General features: G+C 68.8%; 5 protein-coding genes across 7 annotated transcripts in view; 1 reads left to right on the top strand and 4 right to left on the bottom strand.

The window, feature by feature from the left end:
- OSBPL7 (oxysterol binding protein like 7) overlaps positions 1-6,769 on the bottom strand; it is a 7,801-nt gene extending 1,032 nt beyond the window's left edge. Inside the window, 21 exon segments of the mRNA XM_052785324.1 lie at positions 1-113; positions 723-867; positions 965-1,043; positions 1,147-1,210; positions 1,300-1,437; positions 2,053-2,242; positions 2,244-2,331; positions 2,416-2,503; positions 2,957-3,088; positions 3,182-3,262; positions 3,501-3,625; positions 3,729-3,858; positions 3,967-4,059; positions 4,161-4,264; positions 4,350-4,470; positions 4,564-4,683; positions 4,774-4,887; positions 5,008-5,061; positions 5,195-5,317; positions 5,532-5,735; positions 6,703-6,769. The exon segment at positions 1-113 is cut by the window's left edge and continues 26 nt beyond it. Of these exon segments, the coding sequence (XP_052641284.1) occupies positions 1-113; positions 723-867; positions 965-1,043; positions 1,147-1,210; positions 1,300-1,437; positions 2,053-2,242; positions 2,244-2,331; positions 2,416-2,503; positions 2,957-3,088; positions 3,182-3,262; positions 3,501-3,625; positions 3,729-3,858; positions 3,967-4,059; positions 4,161-4,264; positions 4,350-4,470; positions 4,564-4,683; positions 4,774-4,887; positions 5,008-5,061; positions 5,195-5,317; positions 5,532-5,624 (2,195 nt within the window). The 5' untranslated portion in view covers positions 5,625-5,735; positions 6,703-6,769.
- A 506-nt stretch (positions 6,770-7,275) lies between these two features.
- Positions 7,276-9,426, bottom strand: MRPL10 (mitochondrial ribosomal protein L10). The gene is given in 6 exon segments (XM_052785323.1): positions 7,276-7,935; positions 8,205-8,349; positions 8,476-8,640; positions 9,033-9,149; positions 9,151-9,203; positions 9,387-9,426. Coding segments are annotated over 6 exon segments (771 nt in total). The 3' UTR covers positions 7,276-7,684.
- A 157-nt stretch (positions 9,427-9,583) lies between these two features.
- LRRC46 (leucine rich repeat containing 46) lies at positions 9,584-13,047 on the top strand. 2 transcript variants are annotated; one of them, XM_052785320.1, is made up of 8 exons: positions 9,584-9,983; positions 10,089-10,185; positions 10,281-10,389; positions 10,801-10,847; positions 11,037-11,146; positions 11,868-11,937; positions 12,253-12,413; positions 12,560-13,047. In XM_052785320.1, the coding sequence occupies exons 1-8, from the start codon at positions 9,725-9,727 to the stop codon at positions 12,964-12,966; spliced, it is 1,260 nt and encodes a 419-aa protein (XP_052641280.1). In that variant the 5' UTR covers positions 9,584-9,724; the 3' UTR covers positions 12,967-13,047. The 2 variants fall into 2 exon arrangements, with proteins under 2 accessions (XP_052641280.1, XP_052641279.1); XM_052785319.1 differs by having other exon boundaries at positions 10,801-11,146.
- SCRN2 (secernin 2) lies at positions 12,957-15,769 on the bottom strand. Of its 2 annotated transcripts, XM_052785322.1 has the most exons (9): positions 15,721-15,769; positions 15,147-15,318; positions 14,866-15,047; positions 14,578-14,777; positions 14,283-14,498; positions 13,987-14,152; positions 13,668-13,845; positions 13,372-13,541; positions 12,957-13,272 (listed from the first exon to the last, which is right to left on the bottom strand). In XM_052785322.1, the coding sequence occupies exons 2-8, from the start codon at positions 15,315-15,317 to the stop codon at positions 13,383-13,385; spliced, it is 1,272 nt and encodes a 423-aa protein (XP_052641282.1). In that variant the 5' UTR covers position 15,318; positions 15,721-15,769; the 3' UTR covers positions 12,957-13,272; positions 13,372-13,382. The 2 variants fall into 2 exon arrangements, with proteins under 2 accessions (XP_052641282.1, XP_052641281.1); XM_052785321.1 differs by having other exon boundaries at positions 12,957-13,541.
- A 3,661-nt stretch (positions 15,770-19,430) lies between these two features.
- Positions 19,431-20,547, bottom strand: SP6 (Sp6 transcription factor). The gene is given in 2 exon segments (XM_052785910.1): positions 19,431-20,333; positions 20,335-20,547. Coding segments are annotated over 2 exon segments (1,101 nt in total). The 5' UTR covers positions 20,533-20,547.
- Positions 20,548-22,582: the final 2,035 nt, after the last annotated feature.

Genomic DNA, 22,582 nt, shown 5'->3' with positions numbered 1-22,582 from the left:
GGCCCGCGGTGCAGCCCCTCGTGCCACTTGCCGGCCAGGCGCTCCACCACCGTCCCGCTGCGGCTCAGCACGACCCCCTGCACCTCGTTGGCCCCCGCGCCCCAGTACCGTGCCTGCGGCCACAGGGGGGCTGGGTGGGGTGGGTGGGGCAGGGGCGGGGCCGTTGGGAAAGGGCGGGGCCCTGAGTGAGGGGCGGAGTCATTGGGAAAGGGTGGGGTCCTGAGTGAGGGGCGGGGGGTACTGGAAAAGAGTGGGGTCCTGAGTGAGGGGCAAAGTCATTGGGAAAGGGTGGGGTCATTGGGAAAGGGTGGGGCCCTGAGTGAGGGGTGGGGGTACTGGGAAAGGGTGGGGCCCTGAGCAATGGAGTGGAGTCATTGGGAAAGGGTGGGGGCCTAAGTGGAGGTGGGGCCACTGGGAAAAGGGCAGGGCTATTAGGAAAGGGTGGGGCCATTGGAGAAGGGTGGGGCCAGGTAACAGCAGGGCAACAACATGCAGTGTTTAGGTAAGCATGTGGGTGAGGGGGGCGGGGCCACAACTGAAGGGGTGGGGCCAGGCAACGGTGAAGCCATGGAGGGCGGAGTCAGGAGCAGAGGGAAGGGTGGAGCTATGGGATGGGCAGAGCCCAGGGACTAAAGGGCGGGGCTGGGGAGGGGCTAGGGGCAGGGAGTAGGCTGCAAGAGGTGGAGGCGGGGCAGGGCGGGGCAGGGCGGGGCAGGGCGCACCTTGCAGAAGGTGATCTTGCAGTGGTAGGAGGCGTCACGGGTGTTGCGGATCAGCACCTCCCCGTAGTGCTCGATCCAGCGGGGGCCGCTGAGGACGTTGTGGATGCACGTCGTCACCTTGTTCCACTCAAAGTGGTCCCCGGTCCTGCGGGCACCGCCGCACCGTCGGCTGGGGGAGGGAGGGCAGGGCGGTGCCCTGGGGGGGCGGGGGGGGGGGCCACCTGCCGGGGCCGGGGTCTCACCTGGGCAGCTGGACGTTGACGGTGCCCATGGGGACGATCTCCAGGGACTTGCCCCAGAATTTGTTCTTCCACCTCATGTCTGGGGGGGGGGGGGGGGGGCGGTGGGAGGAGGTGAGACCGCCCCGGCCCCCTCGCGTGTGTGTGTCGTCCCCCCCCCACCCAAGACCCTCTTCAGCACCCACCTTGCCAGAAGACGAAGTTGTCAGACTCGGCGTGGCAGGCGGAGATGGGGGGGTGGTGGCAAACCTGGCGGGAGAAAAAAACCCAAAAGGACGCGCCACCGCCCCGTCCGGCTCCGTTCCCCCGCTTTCCCCGTCCCCCTTCCCCGTCCCCACCTGCTCGCTGATGAAACGGAAGCCACGGTCGGGCCGCACGCACTCGTAGGTCTCGCCCAGCACCGGGTTGAACGGCTTGCTGCCCGCCCGGTAGTAGGTGGAGGCGTAGGCGGACACGGCGAAGGCGGCCACGTAAACCTGCCACCGCAGCCACCGCACCGCTGCCACCGCGCCGGGGGCGGGGCGCCGCCGCGCTCCGCCCCCCCGGGGGGGCGTGGCGTTCATAGGCCCCTCCTCCCCCCCATCGGGGGGGTGTGGTTCCCCTCGGGCACGCCCATTGAGGGCGTGGCCTCTCCGCCGTTGCGCATCCCCGTGCCCCCCGCCCCGCTCCGTGTCCCCAGACCCATCGTGTCCCCTGAGCCCCCCCGTGTCCCCCCCCCCACGGCCCCGCGCCGTCCCCCCCCGCTCCCAACATGTCCCAGGAGCCCCACATGTCCCTGAGCCCCCCCCGTATCCTCTGAGCCCTCCCCGTGTGTCCCCCCCCCCGGCCACGTGCCCCCCCCTCCCCGCTCACACATGTCCCAGGAGCCCCACGTGTCCCCCAGCCTCCCCCGTATCCCCTGAGCCCCCCCTGCTCCCACGTCCCAGGACCCCCACATGTCCTCAAGCCTCCCCCAAACCTCCCACTATCCAAGCCTCCCCATAAGCCCCACGTCCCCCCTGCCCTCAACTTCCCCATGCCCCCCACCCTGCCTCCGAAGTCCCTCGTGTCCCCCGAAACCCCTTGTCCCCGAGACCCCCCCAAAATCTCACCAGGCGCTGGCGGGGGTCGCGGGCGCGACTGGCGCGGTCCAGCAGCGCGCTGTACTCCAGCTCCTCGCAGAGCCGCTGGAGCGTGTTGAGCGGTTCGTTGAGTTGTACGGGCAACGCCACGCGGGACAGATCCTTCCCCACGCTGCTCCGCAAGAGACCCCACAAACTCACGTCTCCCGGGGGGGCGGGGGGGGGCGGGCAGGCAGCTACGTCGCCGTAGATCCGGGCCCGGTAATTCAAGCGGTGACGGTTCCACCGGAATCCCCGGACCCTCTGCTCCTGCCAGGTAGTGGGCGATGGGGCTGAGACACCCCCCCCCCAGCCCCCGGGCCAATCACCGGTGCCCCCCCCACCTTGCTGTACCTGTCAGGGGGCGACCCAGCCCCCCCAGTTCGGCCGTGTCCTCGCAGGCGCTGGTGGCCTCGCTGATGCACGACTCGTCGTCCGAAGGCTGGGGACGGGTGGGGGACCGTCGGTGGCTTTGGGGGTCCCGGGTTGGGGGGGGGTGAGGGTGGTGTCTGGGGGTTACCCCACCGGAGGAGGGGTTGTACTGGGCAGGGGCCCCCCTCCCCGGGAGGATGGGACAAGAGCTGGGGACCTGGGATGGGCTGGGGGGGGCAGGATGGGGAGGGGGGAGTTGTGGGGGGGGCTCAGAGACTGCAGAGACCCTGAGCGCCTGGAGTGGGGGGGGCTGCAGGGGGTTGGGGGGGACGTGGGGACCAGGGGAGATACAGGGGTTGGGGGGGATACGGGGAGCCGGGGGGGCAGCTCCCAGGCCGGCTAATGGGGAGGGGATGGGGGAGAGAGAAGGGAGAGATGAACCCACAGAAACAAGGGGAAGGGGATGGGGGGGGGTCTGCAGAGCACCCCCCCACTGCCAGGAGACCCCCGCCCCTGGCCCCACCTCGTTCTCAGAGGAGCTGGCGGAGAGGAAGACCTCGCAGGCGTCGAAGAATTCGGTGTGCGAGTCGGCCAGCGAGACGATGCTGCGGTTGGAGAGCTGCTGCTCCCGGCCTTTGGCCGGCAGCGCGTCCAGCTGCGGGGACAGCCACCGCCTCAGCCCCCTGCTCTTGGGGGGGGGGGCCGCCTGGACGCCCACCCACCCACCCCCATCCCGGCCCCCCCTGACCTCATCAGGGTGCAGCGAGGCGAAGGAGTCCAGGGTGGTGTCGGAAGAGACGGAGAGGGAGTGGAAGCGGCGCAGGGCAGCCTGCGGAGGCAGGGGGAGGCTGAGCTGAGCCCCCCCCCCCAGCCTGTCCCCTTCAGCCAGCACGGGGCTGACAGAGAGGGGGGGATCACCCCGCCGCTGCCTGGGCACCCAGCACCAGGCTGAGACCCTGCCAACTCGCTGCGCCCACCGGCACCCCAACAGCAACAACCCCCAGGCTCTGGTGGGACCCAAAGCCGGGGGCAGCCCTGCTCGGCCCCCCCACCCCGCAATCCCTCACCCCGGCGTTGCCGGCACTGCCCGGGCGCGGGGTTGAGCGTTGCCGGTCCAGCGCCTGCCGCATGTCCTCCAGACGGGCCCTCTCGGCCGTCAGCGCGGCCACCACGCTGCTGAGCGAGCCGTGCACTGCCAGGAGAGACGGGGGTCGGGCTGCGGCACAGCACCCGGCCACCCGCCCTGCCACCGCCAGGACCCCCGGCGAGGCTCAGCACCCCTTGCTCCATCCCACCTTTCTGGGCCAGGACCCAGAAGCTCCTCTGCAGCTGGCTGTACTCGGGGGGGAGGCTGAAGGGCAGCTGGCTCTGGGACGGCTCCAGGTAGCGCGAGAGGTTGGGGACGGAGCCGTGCAGGCGGCCCACCTTGGGGGGGGGCACATGGGGGTCAGCGGGGCCGCAGGGGGCTCCGTCCCCGGGCAGCGGCTCGGCCAGCGGCCGGCAGAGCTCGGCAGGACACCCGCTCCCCCTCACCCTGCCGATGGTGTCATCCTTGGCGAAGCTCTGGGTGCACCAGATCTTGGTGGTCCTCCTGCCCTTCTTCGGCCTCTCCGCAGCACCCGAGGGCTGCAAGCAAGAGGAGGGGGCTGGAGCCGGACCCTCCCCAGGAAGGGGGGCTGCCACGCTGGGCGATGCTCAGCTCCCGTGCCCACCGCTGTCCCGCTTACCTGGCTGCCGGAGATGAGAGGGGCCGAGGGGATGCGGTGCAGGGCCTCCAGGCTCTGCAGCATGCCAGTCAGCTCCTGCAGCTTCGCCTGGCACTCTGACAGCTCTGCGACGGGCACAGAACGAGCCCGGTCAGGGATGGGGGATAGGGTATCCCCTCCGCCCCATTCATCCCCTCCCGTCCTGCTCACCAGCCGAGCAGCGCTCCAGCCCCTCGCTGTCTTTCAGCCAGGCGTTCACCTTGTCCCGGGAGCTGGCGAGGGTGGAGAGGGCAGGGGCACTGCCCGAGGGCAGGATCCGTGTCCACTGGCCCTGCAGCAGGGGAGAAGGGGCACCGCCGGGGCTGCCATCAGGAGCCCCGTGCCCGGACACTGCCTTGCATCGTCACTCCGAGGTGTCACCCACCTGCGTGTGGGTGGGGGTCCTCCCCATGGGACCCCCCCTGGGGCAGGGCTCGGGCCTCTCACCCTGGTGATGGGAGCAAAGGCTGCTCACCCAGCTGGCGAAGAGCTCTGGGGACTTGATCTGTGGGACAGGGGCAAGTTGGGGGGGGACATGACCCAATGTCCCCAGCCCCATCCAAGTCCCAGCCCCGGCTCCAGCCCCCACTAGCACCTTGAGGTGGTAGATGTTCTCCTCCGTGTCTAGGTCAACCCGCTGTGCCTTCTTGTTGACAGACATGACGGACTGACGGATGTCGATGGCTCCATGCAGTTTGCCCTTGAGGACCTGGGGGAGCCCGGAGATGCCTGTCAGGGTGAAGACCCCCTTCCTCATAGTGGCCATGGGGTCTCCCCCACCCTGAGCCCACGGGGAGGCTGCATGGATGCAGCCCGGCCCCACACTCACGTCCTGGCGTGTGGTGGCATATTTCAGGATGCCATTTTCCAGCACGAAGTACCTCTGGGAACAGAGAGGGATGATTGTTGCGGGGGGGGTGGGCAGAGACCGGTCCCTGCAGCCCCCCTATCCAGGGGCCCAAATCACCGCTGGGCACGGCACCCAGGACCGGCCGGGTGCTGGCTCTGCCTGTTACCTTGTGCCAGCCCTTTAGGGGCCATTTTCTCTTCTTGAGCAGGTACCCCTCGTGCCGCTGCGGCTCCTGGCCTGGGCTGCCCCGCGTCCGCGGCTCCTCCACCACCTCCCAGCTCTCCGAGCCCTGCGGGGACAGGGGTCAACACTGGGGTCCCTTGGCACCAGGGTGCTCCCCGCCTTGTCCCCAGGCAGGGACCCCCAGAGGATGGGGCATCTCTGTATCACCCTTCCTAAAGTGGGGTGAAGCCCCCCGAGGCCTCATGGTACCCCCCGGGCCAGCCTGCGTGCACCACTAGGATCCCGCTGAGTGCCCCCCCCCAAGCCTGGAGCCCCCCAACCTGCTGAACGCTGCTGTGCTTGGAAGACACGGTGCTGTTGGAGCGCGACAGGGCCCTTTTTGGAGACGACGAGTCCTTCTCGTGGCTGCCCATGGCTGGCAAGCAGAGGGGGACGGGGGGACCGGGCCAAGCCCCCCCCTCCCCGTCCGTGCTGCGAGACTGGGGGTCCGAGCTCGGCCGTCACGGCCCGGGCGGTGGGTGCCACTGTGAGGAAGGGATGCCATGTCAGGGAGCCCATGGAGGGCATCACCCACCCTGCCCGCAGTTTTCCTGCCCTGCCAGACACCTTCATCCCTTCCCTCACAGGGACGAGGGGTGGGGGGGATCCTCCTGCCCCCCCCAGGAGCAGGGAGCCTCGCACGTGACTGCGGCCGGGACCCAGAAGCTTCTGCGCAAGATGAAGCCTTCAACCCACCCAGCCTTATCTCGCCGCCTCTGTCGCCCGGCCCTTGCCTGCCCGCCACCCGCCTCGGCGGGTCCAGAGTCCATCCCCGCCGCCCCGCTCCATCATCCCGAGGACTCGGTGCCGTGGGACAACCCAGCGGTGCGCACAGCCAGGACAGCGACCCGGGGTACAGACATCGGGATCAGCCCCGGTCCGTCCCAGCACCCCAGAGGCAGGCCATGCTCCCTCCCAGTAAGGTGTTCCCTTTGCCCTTCTCAATTACAGGAGGGGGAAACTGAGGCACGGGGAAGCCCCCCCCCCCCCCCCTGCACCTTGCGGGTACCCAGGCATCCCGGCCGGGTCCTGGGATAACCCCGGGACGGCGGCCAAGCCCCAGCACCGGTAACCGCCGCACCCATAACCACAGCACCGCAGCCCGGCCCCCCCCCCCCCGACCCTCCCCAGCTTGACAGAGAGTGCAAAGCCCCCCCACGGGGGTTACCGGGGAGCAGGACTGACCCCCCCCCACGGGAGCGGGGCTGGGCCGGTGCCCCCGGGGGTCCCCAGCTACCCCGTCTGCCCCCACCGGGGGATGGGGAGGGGGCACAAAGCCCGACCCGGCGCCCCCCCCCCGTCCCGCGTGGGGCAAAGCCCATCCCCGTGTCACCCCCCCCCCCCTCCCCGGAGCAGCGGGCTGCAGGGGCCGGATCCGGTTGCCGGGGTCCTGGCGGGGGGGGGGCCGGGGGTCTGGAGCCCCCCCCCCAGCACCGAGTCCCCGGTGCTCACCTGGGCGGGCGGCGGGCGGGCAGCCGGGGCCGGTCGCATCCTGCCCGGCGGCTGCAGGAACCGGAACACGGAAGGAGGCGGAGGCGGCGGGCCGGAGCCGCTCGGCTCTGCCCCCTGCACCGTGGAGGACCGGAGCCTTCTAGCACCGGTGGCCCGCCGGGGTACCGGCACCCTCCGCCGGTTGTCAGCGCCCAGCCGGACTCCCCCGTCCCGTCCCGTCCCGAACACGGACAGAACCGGAGCCCCGGCCCCGGTATCCCGGTGGTGGGACGGCTCCTCTCCCGCACGGAGCAGGGGGGGTTTCTCCCCCAGGCTGTGCCTGCTCCCCCTGGCCAGCCCCAGCCCACCGGATCTGCCCACCCGGGGCAGGGGTACCCCCGGGAAAGGCACTACCCCACGGGGGTCCCTGGGCCCCCCCTCACCCTGGGATTTCCCTCATCCACCCCCCCCCCCAGCACCACTCTGCCCTCTGCTCCAGGAGAGCCCCAGAGCAGCTCCCCACCTCTCCCCACAGCATCAAGGAGTAGGAACCCCCGACTTGCCCCCCCCAAATCCAAGACGAGGCCTCCAGCATCTCCACCACCACGCTTTAATGGACAGGACAGCGATCCCACAGACACAGCTCGGTCAGCGCTGCCTGACTCCCCATCGCTGACCCCGTTCCGGAGGGCGCGGGGGCTTGGAGCACCCGACATCCTCCCCGCCGCGCTCTGCCTTCTCCAGCCGATCCCGGCGAGCCTCCGACTGCGGCCCCACAGCATCCGAAATGCAGCCGGGACATTCCCAGGTGCCATGGGTGCGGGGAGCAAAGGGACGTGCCAGGGCTCCCCGAAGAGGCCGGTGATGCGGCAGGACCCTCAGTCCCACCGCTGGCTGCCCACCCGGGGCCAAACCTTCGATCCCTGACCCGCCCCCCCCGCCCGACCGCAGCCGGTGAAGGAGCCGACTCCCGGCCAACACACAAGGCCCGGGGGGGCCAGTGTCAGTGAGCCCCCGAGCTCTGGGCAGGGGCGGAATCATCCGGGCTTCCCGTCTCCCCAGCCTGCAGCCGGCGGATGTGCTCATCCAGGAGAGCCGTGAGGTGCGCGGAGCCGCCCTGGAGCAGGGAGGACGTCTGGGAGGGCAGGAGGGCCAGGGCACCCACCGTCTGCCCCTGGGCGGCCTCCAGCGAGGGCAGCTTGGCGAAGTTCTCCACTCCCTGCCTGCTCAGGATGGTGTTGTCGATGCAGGCGCCTGGAAGAAAGGAGCGGAGCTGAGGACGGGAGATGGGGTGCCAGAACCAGAGCCCTTTCATCTTCCACAGGCGCACGAGGAAAGGCTTGCTCCTGCAGGCAGGACTTTCACCCCTCGCCATCCATCCTCTCATTTTAACGGACACGACAGCGATCCCGCAGACACAGCTCCGTTAGCGCGGACCATGCCGGAGGAAGTACCTCTCCCCAGCGCCGGATGAGAGCCCCGAGCTCGACACCGGCTAACGGGGATGCAGGGGAAGTTCTCACCCAGAAGATTGATCTGCGGCACTCCTTTCAGCACCCGCAGCATCTCCTTCACCTTCGTTTCCGGGCTCACCAGCAGGATATTGCGCGCCACAAAGAGAGGGAGGAGATTCTTGTACTTGGACTGTGACAGCATGGGTCTGATAATCTGGGGGAGACAGCTCTTAAAATGCAGCTTTTCACCCCAACAGGCACCACATGGTCGTTCCCAGCACTCATCTGCCTTCCCCCACCCCAGCCACAGCGGGATCTGCCCCAGCAGCTCTGCCCCTACCTCATTCAGGACGAATTTGACCTCAATGTTGTGTTTCCGGAGGTAGTGTCTCATCAGCACCATGTCCTCGTCAGGCATGGAGTTGTATTGACACACGGCAATCATCCGATTGTCCCGGAACACCTCCTCCACCTGCCGCCGTAACAGCCGGGCGTAACCGTTGTCCTGAGGAAGGGAGGGAGCAGCGATGGGCCGCAGGGGCAGGGGCTGCCGCCTCCCCCCAACTCCGACCCTGCAAACGGACCTACTGCCGTGCGATGCTGCCACGGATGGGGAACTCACCTGGTTTCCAGCACTTGGATTACCAGCTGGGGCATCTCCCAGCCACCCACAACATGATGAAAAGGGGCAGCAAACACCCCGGAAAGCTCTCGGCCAGGCTAAGGCCGGGGCAGGGCTGCCCCAGAGATCTGTACCACAGCCGGTGGGGGGTCCGGACTCCCCATTAAATCCCCGGAGGAAAGCACACCCACGGGGCGTGCAAAGCCACTCGGTTTCCTCGGACACTGAGGCCCCACAGCCACACACCCCACAACGGCCACACGCCAGAAAATTACCTCCTCGACCTCCTCTTTCTTGGGGGCCAGGCAGCGCGGTGGGATGGCCGGTTGCGGAGCCAGGTATTCGGTCACGGCCATCAGCTTCTGGCGCTGGAAGTGCATGGCCTTCCAGTGGCCGGGTGACCGCCTTGGAGCCGTGGCGGACGAGCTGCAGGGCGGGCAGCCAGCCTGCGGAGAGGGGGCACAAGAGCAGCGCTCAGGGCCGGCGCCAGTGCCCCGGGTCCCCGGAGGAGCGGGTAAGGACAGACCGAATCGCATGCACGCCCTCCCCCGCCAGGCCACCTCCCGCATCGCCGCCCGCCCCCGCCCGAGCCCCGCAGAGGCACCCAACCCCGGTGAGGAGCCCCTCACCCCGCCGCCATGGCGCGCCTCCTCCCCTCAGCGCCGCCATCTTTGCCGCGGGAGCGCAAAGCCTTGTGGGGAGGTGGAGGACCGGCGGCGCGCATGCGCAGAAAGGACAGGCGGTGCCGGCACGGGGGGGGCGAGAACCCTCCGCCCCGCCCCTTCCGGCGCCGCCCGTCTCCTAGCAACGGGCACGCTGCGGCCTGCGCCCCCGCCGGCCCCCGGGTCCCGCCTGAGCCCGGCCCCGGCCCCGGTCCCGGCCCGGGGGTCTCTGTGCCCCCCAGGTCGGGGTGCCCGGTGACACACCCCCCCCCCACCTCCGTCCCCAGCCCGAGGATCCCAGCCCCATGGTCCCGCCAGGCCCTGGGGTCTCTCTGCCCCACCTGGGAGTCCCAGCGCTGATCCCCCCCAGGCCGGCAGTCCCGTCCCCACCGACCCCCCCAGCCCGCAGGTTTCTGCCCCCCATCGCCTCAGCACCCTTCCCCTTGCAGAGAGCAGTGGGGCCAGCCCAGCCCCCGCGACACACCCACCCAAGAGCCCAAGGAAGGGACAAGGACCCGGGCCAGCCCCCCGCCATGGCTGGGCAGGGGGAGACCCTGCCTGGGGGTGAGTAAACCATTGCGGGGCCCGCTTACGTGTGTCAGCCTGGGACGGTACGGCGGGGCCGGACCCCCGCTGGCCTGGGCCCCGTCACCTTGGGTTTTCCCACAGGCCGTGAGCAGACGTCCCCGGGGGTGACCCTCACCGACAGCCTCATCGCCATGAGGAACCTGCCTCGCCTGGTGGAGCCTCTGCACCCAGAGAGCCAGTGAGAATCTGCACAGAGCCCACCTTCACCACCCAGGCTGGCAGGGGAGGGGTCTGTGGGCACAAAGGACACCCCGAGCACCCCCCTTCCTCTAGATCCACAGAGCTGCTGTCCCCCTCGACTGTCCGCTTGGACCGGGAGAACATCTGTGCTATCGGGAGGCTCCAGAGCCTGCAGGAGATTCACAGCCTCTACCTGCAGCAGGTAAGGTACTATGGCAGGTGCGGGGCAGTGGAGATCAGCCCTGGTCCTGGGGGTAAAGGCCACCTCAGGGGGGACCACAAACACCCCAAGTTCTGCTCCGGGGTTTTGCCTCCCTGCACGGCCAGAGGGGCTGGCAGCGCTCCCCTCTGATGACAATGTCGCGAACGGAGTTTGAGTGAGGGTCTGGCATCAGCCATTTGGTGTTTTTCAAACCCACATGAGGAGCCTTAGGGTCCTCCTGAACTCTGCCAGGCTCTCCATGCCATCGCAGCCCCATACCCTCTCCATAAAGCTCCCGTGGCAATGGTGTGACATCCTGTTGCCCCTGTGAGGTTGGAGCAATCCTGGGGTGCTTCCAAAATCTGATTCTTCATGCAGTAGAAAAATGTGTTGCTTTTTTTTTTCTTCCAGAACCGAATTGAGAAGATTGAGAATCTGGGCTGCTTTCCCAACCTGCGGTACGGGCAGCTCCTGCCCCCAAGGAGATCTCTTTCCATGGTCAGAGGAGAGTGGGGCTCCCTCCTTCCCTTGGCAGAGCCGGGGGGGGTTCGAGTTGCAGCCCCTGACAGCCTGGTGCCGCTGGCTCTGACCCTGGGGGCCGTGGCGTCCCTCCCACCTCACACCGCTGCCCTCCCTGTGCTCTGCAGGTTCCTCTCCCTGGCTGGAAACCGCATCCGCAAAGTGGAGAACTTGCAGACCCTGCGACACCTGTGTGTCCTGGACTTGTCCCACAACCAGATACAGACGCTGGACCCAGGTGGGAGGCAGGAATGGGTCCAGACGTGGCCTGGGTCTGCCCGAGAAGTGCCTTGGGTGCCGGAGAAATGCCGGCAGACCCCTTGCTCCAGGCTTTGCCAGGGCCTCTGACCCTCAGGTCCCAACCAGAGCCCCAGCAGAGCCACCCTGGGGCTGGCCTGCGTGTTCCAGCATGACAACAGAGGAGCTCTGTGGCCAGGTTTGAGCCACCCCTTCTGCTGGCAGACTCCAGGTGTCTGCTTCCACCTTGTGTCCTGCTTCGGCAGAACACTTCAGTGGCTCAGATCAGACTTGGGGATTTCAACCTCATGGCAAAGCTGCTCCAGCCCTGACAAGCCTTCGTGCATCTTTCAGTTGGCTCCTCCCGTGGGTGATTTTTGGCAGAAGAGGGAGGGACAGAGGGATAATATCTCCCTCCCTTCCTCTGTAGTGTTGCTGTTGTCGCACCAGGCCTTCTGCTTGCAGACGGGGGTGAGAAAGGGAACGGTAATGGCCTGGGAAGGGGAAAACCCTCAGTTCTCACATGGGAGTATGTGCGATACACGTTCCCACCCTCCCTGCCTCAGTTTCCCCAGCTGTGAGGTGAGAGACTCCTTCCCACGGCAGGGCTGTCACCTTGGGAGTGGGTAAAGAGCTGCGGGAGACGGGGGGCACGGGGGTTTGGCAGAGAGGGGGGCTCAGGTCTCACCTCAGCACCTTTCTGCCTTCCCTTTGGTCTGCAGATGAGCTGCCCCGCAGCCTCCGTCTCCTCGACTTAACGGGAAACGAATGCACCCACCAGGATGGATACAGGTGGGTCAGGGGAGACTGCGGGGTAGAGCGGAGGGAGAGAGCAAGTCCCTCAAACCACACAAGCCCTTCAGCAGGGTACAGCCCCCCCCCAAATATCAAATGCAGCCTGAGCCCCCCACCTGTAACCCCAGAAAACTGAATCTCTGCCTTCTGTCCAGGCCAGTCTGTGGGGTGGGCTGCATGGAGCAGTGGCAGGGGGGTGTGGTGCTGGGGGGGGCACAGTGCCAGGGGGTTCGGTGCCACCCCAAAGCGCTCCCAGCCCCGAGGTGATGCTGCATGGCAGTGGAACGTCTGCTCTTCCTTTGGTGTTTGCAGAGAGCTGGTGGTGGGAGCCCTGCCCCACCTCCTGCAGCTGGATGCCCAGCATGTCCGTGGCAGTGTGGGTGAGGAAAAGGAGGAAGGAGGCTCTTCCAGCAGTGAGGATGAAGACGACGAGCCGCTCTCTGAGCCGAGCGGCCCTTTCACTGCAGGCAAAGGTGCCCAGACTGAAGCAGGACATGTTGCACGCTTGGGGGTTAAGCAGGCCGGTCCCCCTGTCCCCAAGGGTGAGAGGAGTGGCAGGGAGCTCCGGTGGCCGTGCCAGGTCTCCTGTAATTCTCCTCCCTCCCTCCATCCCTGGCAGATTTCTTTGAGGATCTGCACCGGGAGCTGGCCGGGCGCTCACGGCAGAGGCAGAGGGAGGCCCTGGAGGAACACCAGACCCGTCTGGAAGAGCTGGAGGAGCTGCAGGAGTGTCGGGGTCTGCTGCTGCCTCCTGCATTGCTGAGCCCAGGCCGGGAGGCAGCAGCCTGCATCACGACCCCAGGACCCAGGCGGTCTCAGCCCCGTCCCCAAGTGAAACTGGGGACACAGCTGCCACCCCTGCCGGGACCTGGCGGGCAGCACGCCTGCCCACAGCCCCAGCGAGCTCCCGGCGGGAGCCAGTCCCAGACTAAGGCTCTGGAGGAGAAGACTCGCGCCAAAGGAGCAAAAAATAGGCAGTTACCCCGAATACCCCGCACCAGCATGGCACCACACGGTTGGGATTAAAGCCTCTTTATTCCTACACCAATCTGTCTGTCTGCCACGGAGCCCCCAGCCCCACAGCCAGCCCCAGAGCGGCTGGGCACAAGCAGTTCTGCCTGATGGTGGGAAAAGACATGCCGGGCTGCAGGCAGGACTCCAAATCCCACTCTGCACCCCTCTCCTTCCCACTGCATCCGCATTTCAGGCCACAGCCACCTCTCAAAAGTGCCAATTCCTCCAGGACAAGTTAGGGGGCTGGAGGCTCCGCACCCCCAGGCAGGGCTGGAGACACCGGTCAAGCCGTTCCCCACCACGCCGTCAGTGGCAGATCTGTGGCGGGAGGAGGCAAGGAGCTGGGGCCGGGCATCGGGAAGGTTTTCTCATCCCCTATCCAGGAGCAATGCCGCAGGGGGTGCCGAGTCCACCCACCTGCGCGGGGTTTATGCGTAAAACTTCATCTCTGCCTCCACGCAGTCAAAGAAGAGGTCGGCCAGCTCCTCTGGGCGGGGGGCCACCGTCCCCCCCAGCAGCGCGTTCATCCCCTCTAGGCCCTGCTTCTCCAGGTCCCGCAGCGTCTGCAGGAGCTTCTGGCCCCGCTCCTGCAGGTGTCGAGGAGGGAGGAGAGCTGAGACCGGGCACCCTCAGGGAATTCGACTGCCTCCCACATCGCCGGGGGCAGAGTGAGGGTCCCGGGGCAGCGGTGGCTGGGGAAGGGTCTGCGGTACCTGGTCCCTCTCCATCAGCTCCAGTGCCGCCTGATGCCGGCGGTAGAGCTCATGCCGCCGATCGACCGTGCTCTGGAAGCGTGGGATCTGCTTGGCAGGGTCGTCGCGGAAGGTGGGAGATCTCACCTGCGGCGCGGGCTTGAGGCCGGCGACGAAGACGAAGGGCTTGAAGACAGACCTGCCGGAGAGGAGCACCAGGGCCCTGGGGCCGGCCAGCACAAGGACAAGATGCTGCTCCCTGGGGACACTCAGCCTGGGGCACGGCTCTGCCTCGTCCCCGTCACCCCCAGAGTAGGGCTGTCCCCGCCGGTGTCCTCACCTGGAGGGGTCAGGGGTGGCCGTGAAGAAGTGGACGCAGGGCAAGGTGGGGTCTTGGGGCAGGACGGACACCATGCTGCCCGCCGTGCGGAACCCCTCCGAGTCCACGCAGATCCCGCTGGCCTTGTCCCGCAGGATGGCCATGAATGTCTCCGCCGTGATGTGACCTGGCGGGTGAGGCAGAGCCATGTCACCACCGGCAGCTCAGCCACAGCTGCTGTGGCCACAGGGAGTGGGGAGATGCCAGGGCGAGCCACTGGTGGCCGTCCCTGTCCCTGTCCCTGTCCCTGTCCCCACCTGCGTGCTGCTGCAGCAGCTCCTTGCCGGCGCGGTAGCGGGCCTTGGCAGCCTCCATGCGAGCGGGCTGGTGCGTCAGGGAGAAGACCTCGGCGAAGCTGAACTCGCCATCCCCGCTCCACCAGCCCTGGCTGCGGGCTCGCTGCCGCAGCCCTGCGTGCTCGGCCATGATCTCCCTCCCGATGCTGAGCTGGTTGGAGATGTTGCGGCTGCCCTCTGCGAAGGCCGGAGGGGGGGTCAGGTTGGAGGGGACAAAGGGCTCCCCGTCCTCCCAGTACAACCAGTGCCCGCTCACCTCGGATCTGCTGGGCTGCCCAGTACCGACCAGCCGTCTCCAGCACCCAGGCCTCGACGCGGTCAGCCAGCAGGAAGGTGTTGTGGTAGACGAAGGGGACCGGCTCCTCCTTGCAGCTCCCACCCTGGCCGTAGCGCTCCAGCAATGCCACCATCACCTCCAGGGCCTCCCGGGCAGAGCTGCCCCGCTCCAAACCCAGCCTGCCGCGCCGGCAGCACCCCGTCGGCCAGCGGTGGGTGATGGCACGGGGTGGCCGGGGCGAGGGGACACACACGACGCTGTCCTCACCTCACCAGGTCCATCCCCAGCAGCGCCTCGTCCTCCCCCAGGGGCTCACGGGTCCAGACGCCCTCATTGCCCACGCAGACACCGTGTTCGTTGGCACCCATCTCGGCACCCCACAGCCAGGCGGGACGGCTCAGCACCACCGCGTGGGTTCTCTCCGCCTGCTCGATCTCCAGGTAGGTGCACTGTCGGGTGGGGGGGGGGGACAGAGAGGGGCTGAGATGAGACCTGGCGCACTCGGTGCACCGTCCCCCATGGCCGGCTCGGCTTCGGCACGGTCTCACCTGGACTTTGTCCCCGGGCTGGTGGACGGCAGCAGGGACGTAGACCACCTCCTGGACCTCGTGACGAGGCCGGTCAGCGTTTTTGCTGAAGATGACGACGGGCGCCGCGGTGTGCGGCGGCAGCGCCACGAAGCAGTCGCAGGACGAGGGCGCGGGATCCCGCTCCGCCATCCTAAACCGGGCGGAGGGGATGGGGCGGGGGTGGGGGGCACCGAAGGGTATGTCACCCCCTTGTCCCCATCCTGGATGTGTCCCCCAGGGTCCCTTTGGGGCTGGCAAACGTGGGGAGACGGGGGGGTTTTGGGGGACGCAGCTGGGGGGATGACGTGGTCCCTGGATGTGGGGGGGGACATCAGGGACGGGGTGGCCGGGGGGGGGGGCACCTCCTGCCCCGGCACCCCGCAGCTCTGCACCGACCGGAGCCGTCCGCCCGCGCAGCCCCAGTAACCGGGACCCCCCGCACCGACCGCGGACGGGACCCCCGCCCGCACAGCCCCGCTTCCCGGGACCCCCCCCCCCCCCGAAATCTCCTTCCCGAGGGACACCCCCACCCCCGCGTCCCGGCCCCACGGACCTGCCGCTCCTCCCGCACCGCCGCCACCGCCCGGTTCCGCCGCCCCGTCCCGACGGCGGCGCCCCGTGGCCGGAGGCCGCACGGCGGCAGCGAGCGGGGACCGGCACCTCCGTGGGGCCGGGAGTGGGGGGGACCGGAGCCCAGCGGAGCCCGGGGACGGGGGTGTCCCGTCCCCCGCACCGTGGGGCAGGGACGGGGGATTCGGGTATGAGGTGGGGGGGCAGCACCCCCCGTGGGCAGCATCCCCCGTGGGCAGCACCCCACGCGGCACGCCCGCCCCGCGGTATGCAGGCAGACCTGCCGGGCAGCACCCTGCCCGCGGCCGGGGGGGGGGGGGGACCCTGGGTGTCCGCCCGGTGCGTCCTGGCGTGTGAGGCCAGGTCAGGATGCGACCCTCGGGGGGGGGGGGGGTCAGCTGGTCCTCACCCCGGTCACCCCCCCCTCAGCACCCTCCTGCATCCCCATCCCGAGCAGCTCTGGACGCCCGTGGCCAGCGTGGGGGTCGGGGTGCTGGACGCCTGGGTCCCTTGGCGGAGTTGGGTGGGGGTCGGGGTGCTGGACGCCAGGGTCCCTTGGCGGAGATGGGTGGGGGTCAGGGTGCTGGACGCCTGGGTCCCTTGGCGGAGATGGGTGGGGGTCAGGGTGCTGGACGCCTGGGTCCCTTGGCAGAGAGGGAGCCGGAGAGCCGGAGCGTGGAAAACACGCGGCGTTTATTCCAGTACAAAACCCAAACCTACAGCCCTGCAGCCTCTTCACAGCACAAACACTCCCCTCGCCGGGTGGGGGGGGGCACCCCTCACCCCTGGCCTCAGCACCCCTCAGGCCACCCCGCTCTCGGGGTTCCTCATTCCCCTTCACCCCCCCCAAGCTTCATCCCCCCCCCCCCTGCCCGGGGCTGGGGCTCGGTGGGGGGACGCCCGGGGCCCCCGGCTTGGCCGGTTCCTCCCTGCCCCGGGGAGGTGGCTCGGGGGTGGGAGACGCGGCGGTTCGGGGTGCAGGGCCGGGATCCCCACGCCGCAGCAGGCTGGACTGGTTTCGGCGGGTGGGAGCCGGCCTCCATCCTTCCCCACCCGGTTTTACAGCCTTCATTGCCCCATCGCGGCAGGCAGGGCCCCGGGGGGGGTGCGGGGGCAGAGCACACCTGGGGCCCCTCCTCGCAGCCCCCCGGCTCTGAGCTGGCTGGGGGGCAGCAAGGTGAGGCTGTGCCCCAAGCCCCGGCATCGCCATGGGACCCCCTCCCCAGCCCAGCCTTGGGGTGCCCCCAGCCGAACATGCCGGAGCCCCCGGCTGCTGCCGGAGCCAGGCTTGGCTACCAAAATCTGGGGGGGGGCCACCGGCGTGATGCTGCGGCACCCTGGGGAGGGTCCCGAGTCCCCCCGGGGTCCCCTCGGGAGATGATATCCCAGCTGGGGGCACTGAAGGGGAATTTTGTGCTGGAAAAGGCAAATGCCGGAGTCGGGGACATCCTTCAAGAGCTGCGGGCAGCCCAGGTCACCCGAGTCCTGCGGAGGGACGGTGGTGGCCATGCTGGGGCTGGGGACACGTCCCTGCGGACCCCCCCCAGCGAGACTTCACCTCGTGCTGGGTTTCTCCAGCCCCACAGCTCATCCCTGGCCCCATGGCGCGCTGGGGCTGCCATCGGCCCCTCGCGCACCGATGAGGACGGGGACAGGGGTGGGGACGGGGACGGGACCCTTCGAGGGGTCCTACCCCCCACTCCCCATCCATAAGGCCCATGGCCACAGCTTCGGCCCGAGACGTCCACTCTGCCCAAGTGGCAAAGCCTGGCTTCACCTTAATAAAATAATAATAATTAATAATAATAATAATTAATAATTAATAATAATAATAAAACAATCAAAACTTAAGGCCTTGGGGCGCCCTTTGGGCACGGACCCCACTCGACTTCACCTCCACCCCTTCCCCCCCCAGACCCCAGGGTGCTCCAAGCCCAGGCAGCCCCTGCAGCCCCAGACTCGGCCCCCCCCACAGCCCCCAGGATGGGGCCATGCCGGGAGATTGGACCCCCCAAATCTTCCCCCCCTCCCCAGATTCCCAACTGGTGTGAACTGGTGCCGACTGGGGGGCAGAGCCAGGGGAGCCCCGGGTGCCCCGAGCAGCCTGCGAGCCCAATCCCACCCAGCCCCAGTGCTGCCCCCCAACACCCCCCCCCCCCAGGTCCCAGGTTCAGCATCTCCTTCTGTGTCCAAGGGGTTCTGCCAAAATTGGGGGGATAAGACCCAAAAGGTCTAAAAACCAAGTTTTGTGGGCCGCCAGCCAGGGGTGAAGGACAGATACGGGGTACCCTGGGGAAAGGGGGTGGCCCCAGGGGAGGAAAGTTAGGGGGTCCCTGGTGGGGGATGCCCTGGGGTGTCCCTAGGAGATACAGGGACGTGGGAAGGGACAGTTATGGGGTCCCCGGGGGGACAGGCAGCATGCATGGGGGGGACAGGCAGACGTCCCCTGGAGATATGGGATCCCGGGGAGGGATGGCTACGGGGCCACAGGGGGACGGGCAGCATGCATGGGGGGACAGCGGGGGTCCCCTGGAGATACGGGGTCCCCGAGGGACCTGTAGCATGCACGGGGGGATGGCTGTGGTCCCCAATGGGGTCCCCAGGAAGGGACGGCAACGGGGTCCCCGGCAGCACGCCCCGGGGGTGGGGGGATCCCCAGCAGTCACGGGGTCCCCAGGGAGGGACGGCCACGGGGTGCCGGAGGGGGAGGCGGGGGTCGCGGGGCGTCGGGCAGCATGGCCGTGCCAGGCCAGAGGAATGTGGCCGCCCCGGCTCTCCCGGGGCCGCGGCGGCCTCGTGTGCTTCCCGCCCGGGGCCGCGACGGCGGCGGTGGGTGTGGGAAAGCTGCAGGTGTGCGCTTGGGCAACCGCCCGCCGCCGCGCCACGCGCCCGCCGCAGCCCCCCACGGCCCCCCACGGCTCACATTCAAGCAGGACTTCTTTTTTCCCATTTTAGCCTCCATTTGGGCCAAAAAACCAGGGGGTCGCACCTCCAAGCGCCCAGCCAAAGCAGGGCTCTAGGGATGGGGGACTCCCACCAAGCCAGCATCCCCAGGTGGGGCTGGGGGCCGTGGGCACCCCCTGAGCCCCTGTGTGCCCCCCTGGGGGTGCCAAAACCTCATGGGTGGCAAAAGAGCGGGGCCGGCGTGGGGGAGTCGTGCCCTGGACGCCAAGGGTTTGGGGGGGACCACGGGGAGGGGGCCCGGAGGCTGCAGCCGCCCTCCCCTAGCAAAGGCTCCCGGGTTTCTCCTCTCTCCCTTTCTCCTTCTCCTTCCTCCCCTTTGGGCTGGACGTGCCCAGGCAGCTCCTGCTCCTTCGGCTCCCATTGATGTTCCTCCCAAACAGCCCCGCCGCCTGCCAGCAGCCTCCCGAAAAAAAGATTTGGGAAGCCGGGGGAGGACAGGGAGGACGGGGAGGGGGGGGAAACCGGGGCGGGAGAACGGGAGCGGGACAAGTGAAACCGCCGCAGGGCAGCAGCTCCGCTCCCCAACCGGCACCGCCGCAGCGGGGGACGGGGTTGTGTCACCGGTGTTGTCCCCCTCCTCGCCACCGCTTCGAGCACAAGGGGCCAGCCCTGCGCCCCCCCCCACCCCCCCAACCCAACACCCTTCGAAGACCGGCCCCGAAGGGTCCCCCCGGCCCCCACCCGGGGTCCTCCCCACCTCCATCCGTGTCCCCCCCGGGGCTCAGCGGCTCAGTTTGTGGAGGTGGCGTTACCCCCCTCGGACTCCCTCTTGCCTCCCTTGCCGGCCGACGGGTCCCCGGCGCCCTTGACCTCGGGTTCGCCCCCGTCTTTGCCCCCATCGTGCGTCTTCATGTGCTTGCCCAGGTGGTCGCTGCGCATGAAGACGCGGCCGCAGACGGGACAGGCGAATTTCTTGGCGCCGGTGTGGGTCTGGAGGTGCCGCTGCAGCTCGTCGGAGCGGGTGAAGCGTTTGCCGCAAAAGAGCCAGTTGCAGACGAAGGGTCGGTCGCCGCTGTGCCAACGCAGGTGGGCTTTCAGGTGGGAGGTCTTGGCGTAGGCTTTCCCGCAGCCGGGGATGTGGCAGTTGTGTAGGTGCTTGCGTTTCACCCCCTCGGGGCAGGGACCCCCCCTTTCCGCCTCCTGGCAGTTGGGGCAACGACACGCCGCTTGCCCCCCGCCCCGCGGCACGGCACGACGGGCACCTTTCGGCCGCCCGCCGCCCTCCGCCTCCGGACCCCGGGGCTCGGGGGGTCCCTCCAGCGCCTTCGCCCCCTCCGGTCCCAGGAGATGCTGGGTGGGGGGGGGCAGCAGGTGGGCGGGGGGGGCGCAGAGTTGGTGCTCCCCCCCGCCGTACCCCCCCAGGGCCGGCGGCAGCCCGGGGTGGCCGGGCACCTGCAGCCCCCCGCCCTGCCCGGGGGGCAGCTCCATCCAGCTGGCTCCGGCATGGAGGTCCCACCAGTTGACGCTTCCTTCCTCGCCGGGGGGGCCGGCATGGGGTGGCCGAAACCAAGGCTCGTAGGGATGCGCCATGTCCGGGGCGGCCGGCAACAACTTGGCGTAAGCGCCGGGGGCGGCGGGGCCGTCGGCGGGCAGCTCTAACCGCGGGGGGCCATGGGGCTCGTAGGTGCCGGGGGGTGGCAAAGGTGGCGGCGTCGGGACCCGCCAACGGCAGCTCCGGGGGGGGCAACGGGGAGGCGAAGTCGGCGGCACCCGCCGCGGTGCTGCCGTGGGGCTGGAAGGGCTGCAGCGGCTGCAGGTCCAGGTGGCTCGGGGAGGCACGGGGTGCGTCGGAGGGCTGGGTCCCCAAAGAGCCGCAGACCGCTGTGAGCATTGCCGAGCGGCGCGGGGCGGTGGCGCAGACAGACCTGCAGGGCCAAAGAGGGATGGGAGGGGAGGTGGGGGGAGAGAAGAGCTGTGAGAAGAGGGGGGGCACATCTCCTAACCCCCCTGCCCCTGTGCACGCTGGCACAGGGAGGGGTTTGGCACCGGGGATGGCCCCGGCACCGATTCCTTTCCTGCACCGTCATGGTCCCGCCATGCCACCGGTGACAGTGTCCCCAGTACCCATCACCCTGTCACCCGCAATTTGGGGGACACCCCTGCTCCGCCACGGGGGTTTCTCTGCTCCACGGCCCAGCGTGACACCAGGATGGTGGCACCAGGTCGGGGGCCACACCTTAGCACCCGTCCCCGTGCCCCTATGGACCCTGTGCCAGCCCCTGGCACAGACCCAGTGCCGGTGGGTCACGTCTGTGGCCCAAAGGGGTTGGTGCCTAATTCCAAAATCTAAGGAAGCCGCCAGCATCTGCCTCGTCACCTCCCCGACCATGTCCCTTCAACACAGCCAGGGTCCCCAAGGGGACATGAGTGGGGTCCCCAAGCCCATGGCCCGACCACGGGGGGGGACACAGCACCCACGAGGCCACCCTGGTCCTCCCCATCCCGGCCAGGCTGGGAAATGATCACCCCCAGCTCTGCTGCTGCCCCAAGACCTCAGCCCAGCCGGGGGCCCCCAGGCTGCTGGGGGGGGACAAAACGCAGCCGGGGGGGGGGGGGCTGCAGCCCCAGGCTGATTGGCAGCAGGATGGGGGAGCAGAGCCAGCTGCGGGGAGGCAGCGGAGGCCCGGAGCCGAGCCGCCGGCAGCCCTTTGAAGCCGGGCTCTGGGCTGCCTTCGCCCACAGCCCTAGACCCCCAGGGCACCCACCAGGCCCCCGGACCCCCAGGCACCCGCTGCCTCCCCAGCATGGCGGCCGTGACTCACTGGGAGCTGTGCAAACCCCACTGGGGACGGGCCCCACCCCGGTGTCGAAATCCACCTGCCGCCACCGGCTCCCGCCCCCCCGACTTCCCACCGGCGCCACGGCGGGGGGCGGCCGAGACCCCCCCCCTCCCCGCAAACCCCCACCGTCCCCTCCCGCCACCTTCGCCTGCTCCCAGCCACCCCCACACCGTCCCCCCGCCACCCCCAGCCTGTGTGGGACAGGGACAGACCCCCAGGAGACACCTGGGGGGTGCTGAAATTTTTAGGGTGAGGGATCCCCTGCGCAAAGGGGCCAGACCCCCAGAGCCCCCCCATCCCCGGCACTATGAGCCCAGGGCAGGGAGGGGGTCCCCAATGCTGAAGGCTCCCCCAGTTGCATGGGGACACCGTTGTTCCCTGCCAGGCAGCACCGAGGAGGGCAGGGGGACCCCAAGGATAGGGGTGGGAGCTGGGGGGTACCAAAATCCCCCCGACAGGATCCACCTCCACCTGCAACACCCAAGCGCCTGCGGGAGCTCAGCCTCAAGCTGGTGTCGGGGTGGTTGAGGGGGGGACGAGCCCCCAGGGGCCGGCAGCCTGAGCAGGTTTTGGGGTGCTGCTCCCCAGGGGGGGCTCAGCTCTGCCCACCCCAACCCTGGGGGAGCATTGGCACCAATTTTGGGGCAAGATCCTGCGGACTGTCCCTGCCTCCTGGAGATGTCAGCGGGGTAGGAGAGGGCTGGCACCGAGAGGGTCCATCGCTCTCACCTAGCAGTGGTCCCCAGTGGGGTCCTGAGCCCCCCCAGCCCCCTGCTCCCTGCCTGTTTGAGACTGGGGCCAAACCCACGAAACCCCATGGTGACAGCCCGACACTGGGCTTTGGGGTGGCAGCTGGCACTGCACAGGGCCTCCCTAGATCTGGGGACAGAGGGGATCTGGCAAGGACATCCTCCAGCCCCCCAACCCCGACGGGAGGAGAAGGGACCCTCCATGGGGTCCCAGGCAGGTCCCACCCGACGCAGACCTGGCACGGCCACACCGCAGCGAGCTCCAGGCAGCAACAACCGTGGCTCTCCCGGCGCACCCCACTCCCAAACATCCCCCCTCAGCTCAGGGGTCCCACCGGGACCAAGCCCCCCA

Source organism: Harpia harpyja, chromosome 4 (assembly GCF_026419915.1).
Source record: "Harpia harpyja isolate bHarHar1 chromosome 4, bHarHar1 primary haplotype, whole genome shotgun sequence".
Lineage (NCBI taxonomy): Eukaryota > Metazoa > Chordata > Aves > Accipitriformes > Accipitridae > Harpia > Harpia harpyja.
This window is presented reverse-complemented; position numbering and strand designations above follow the sequence as displayed.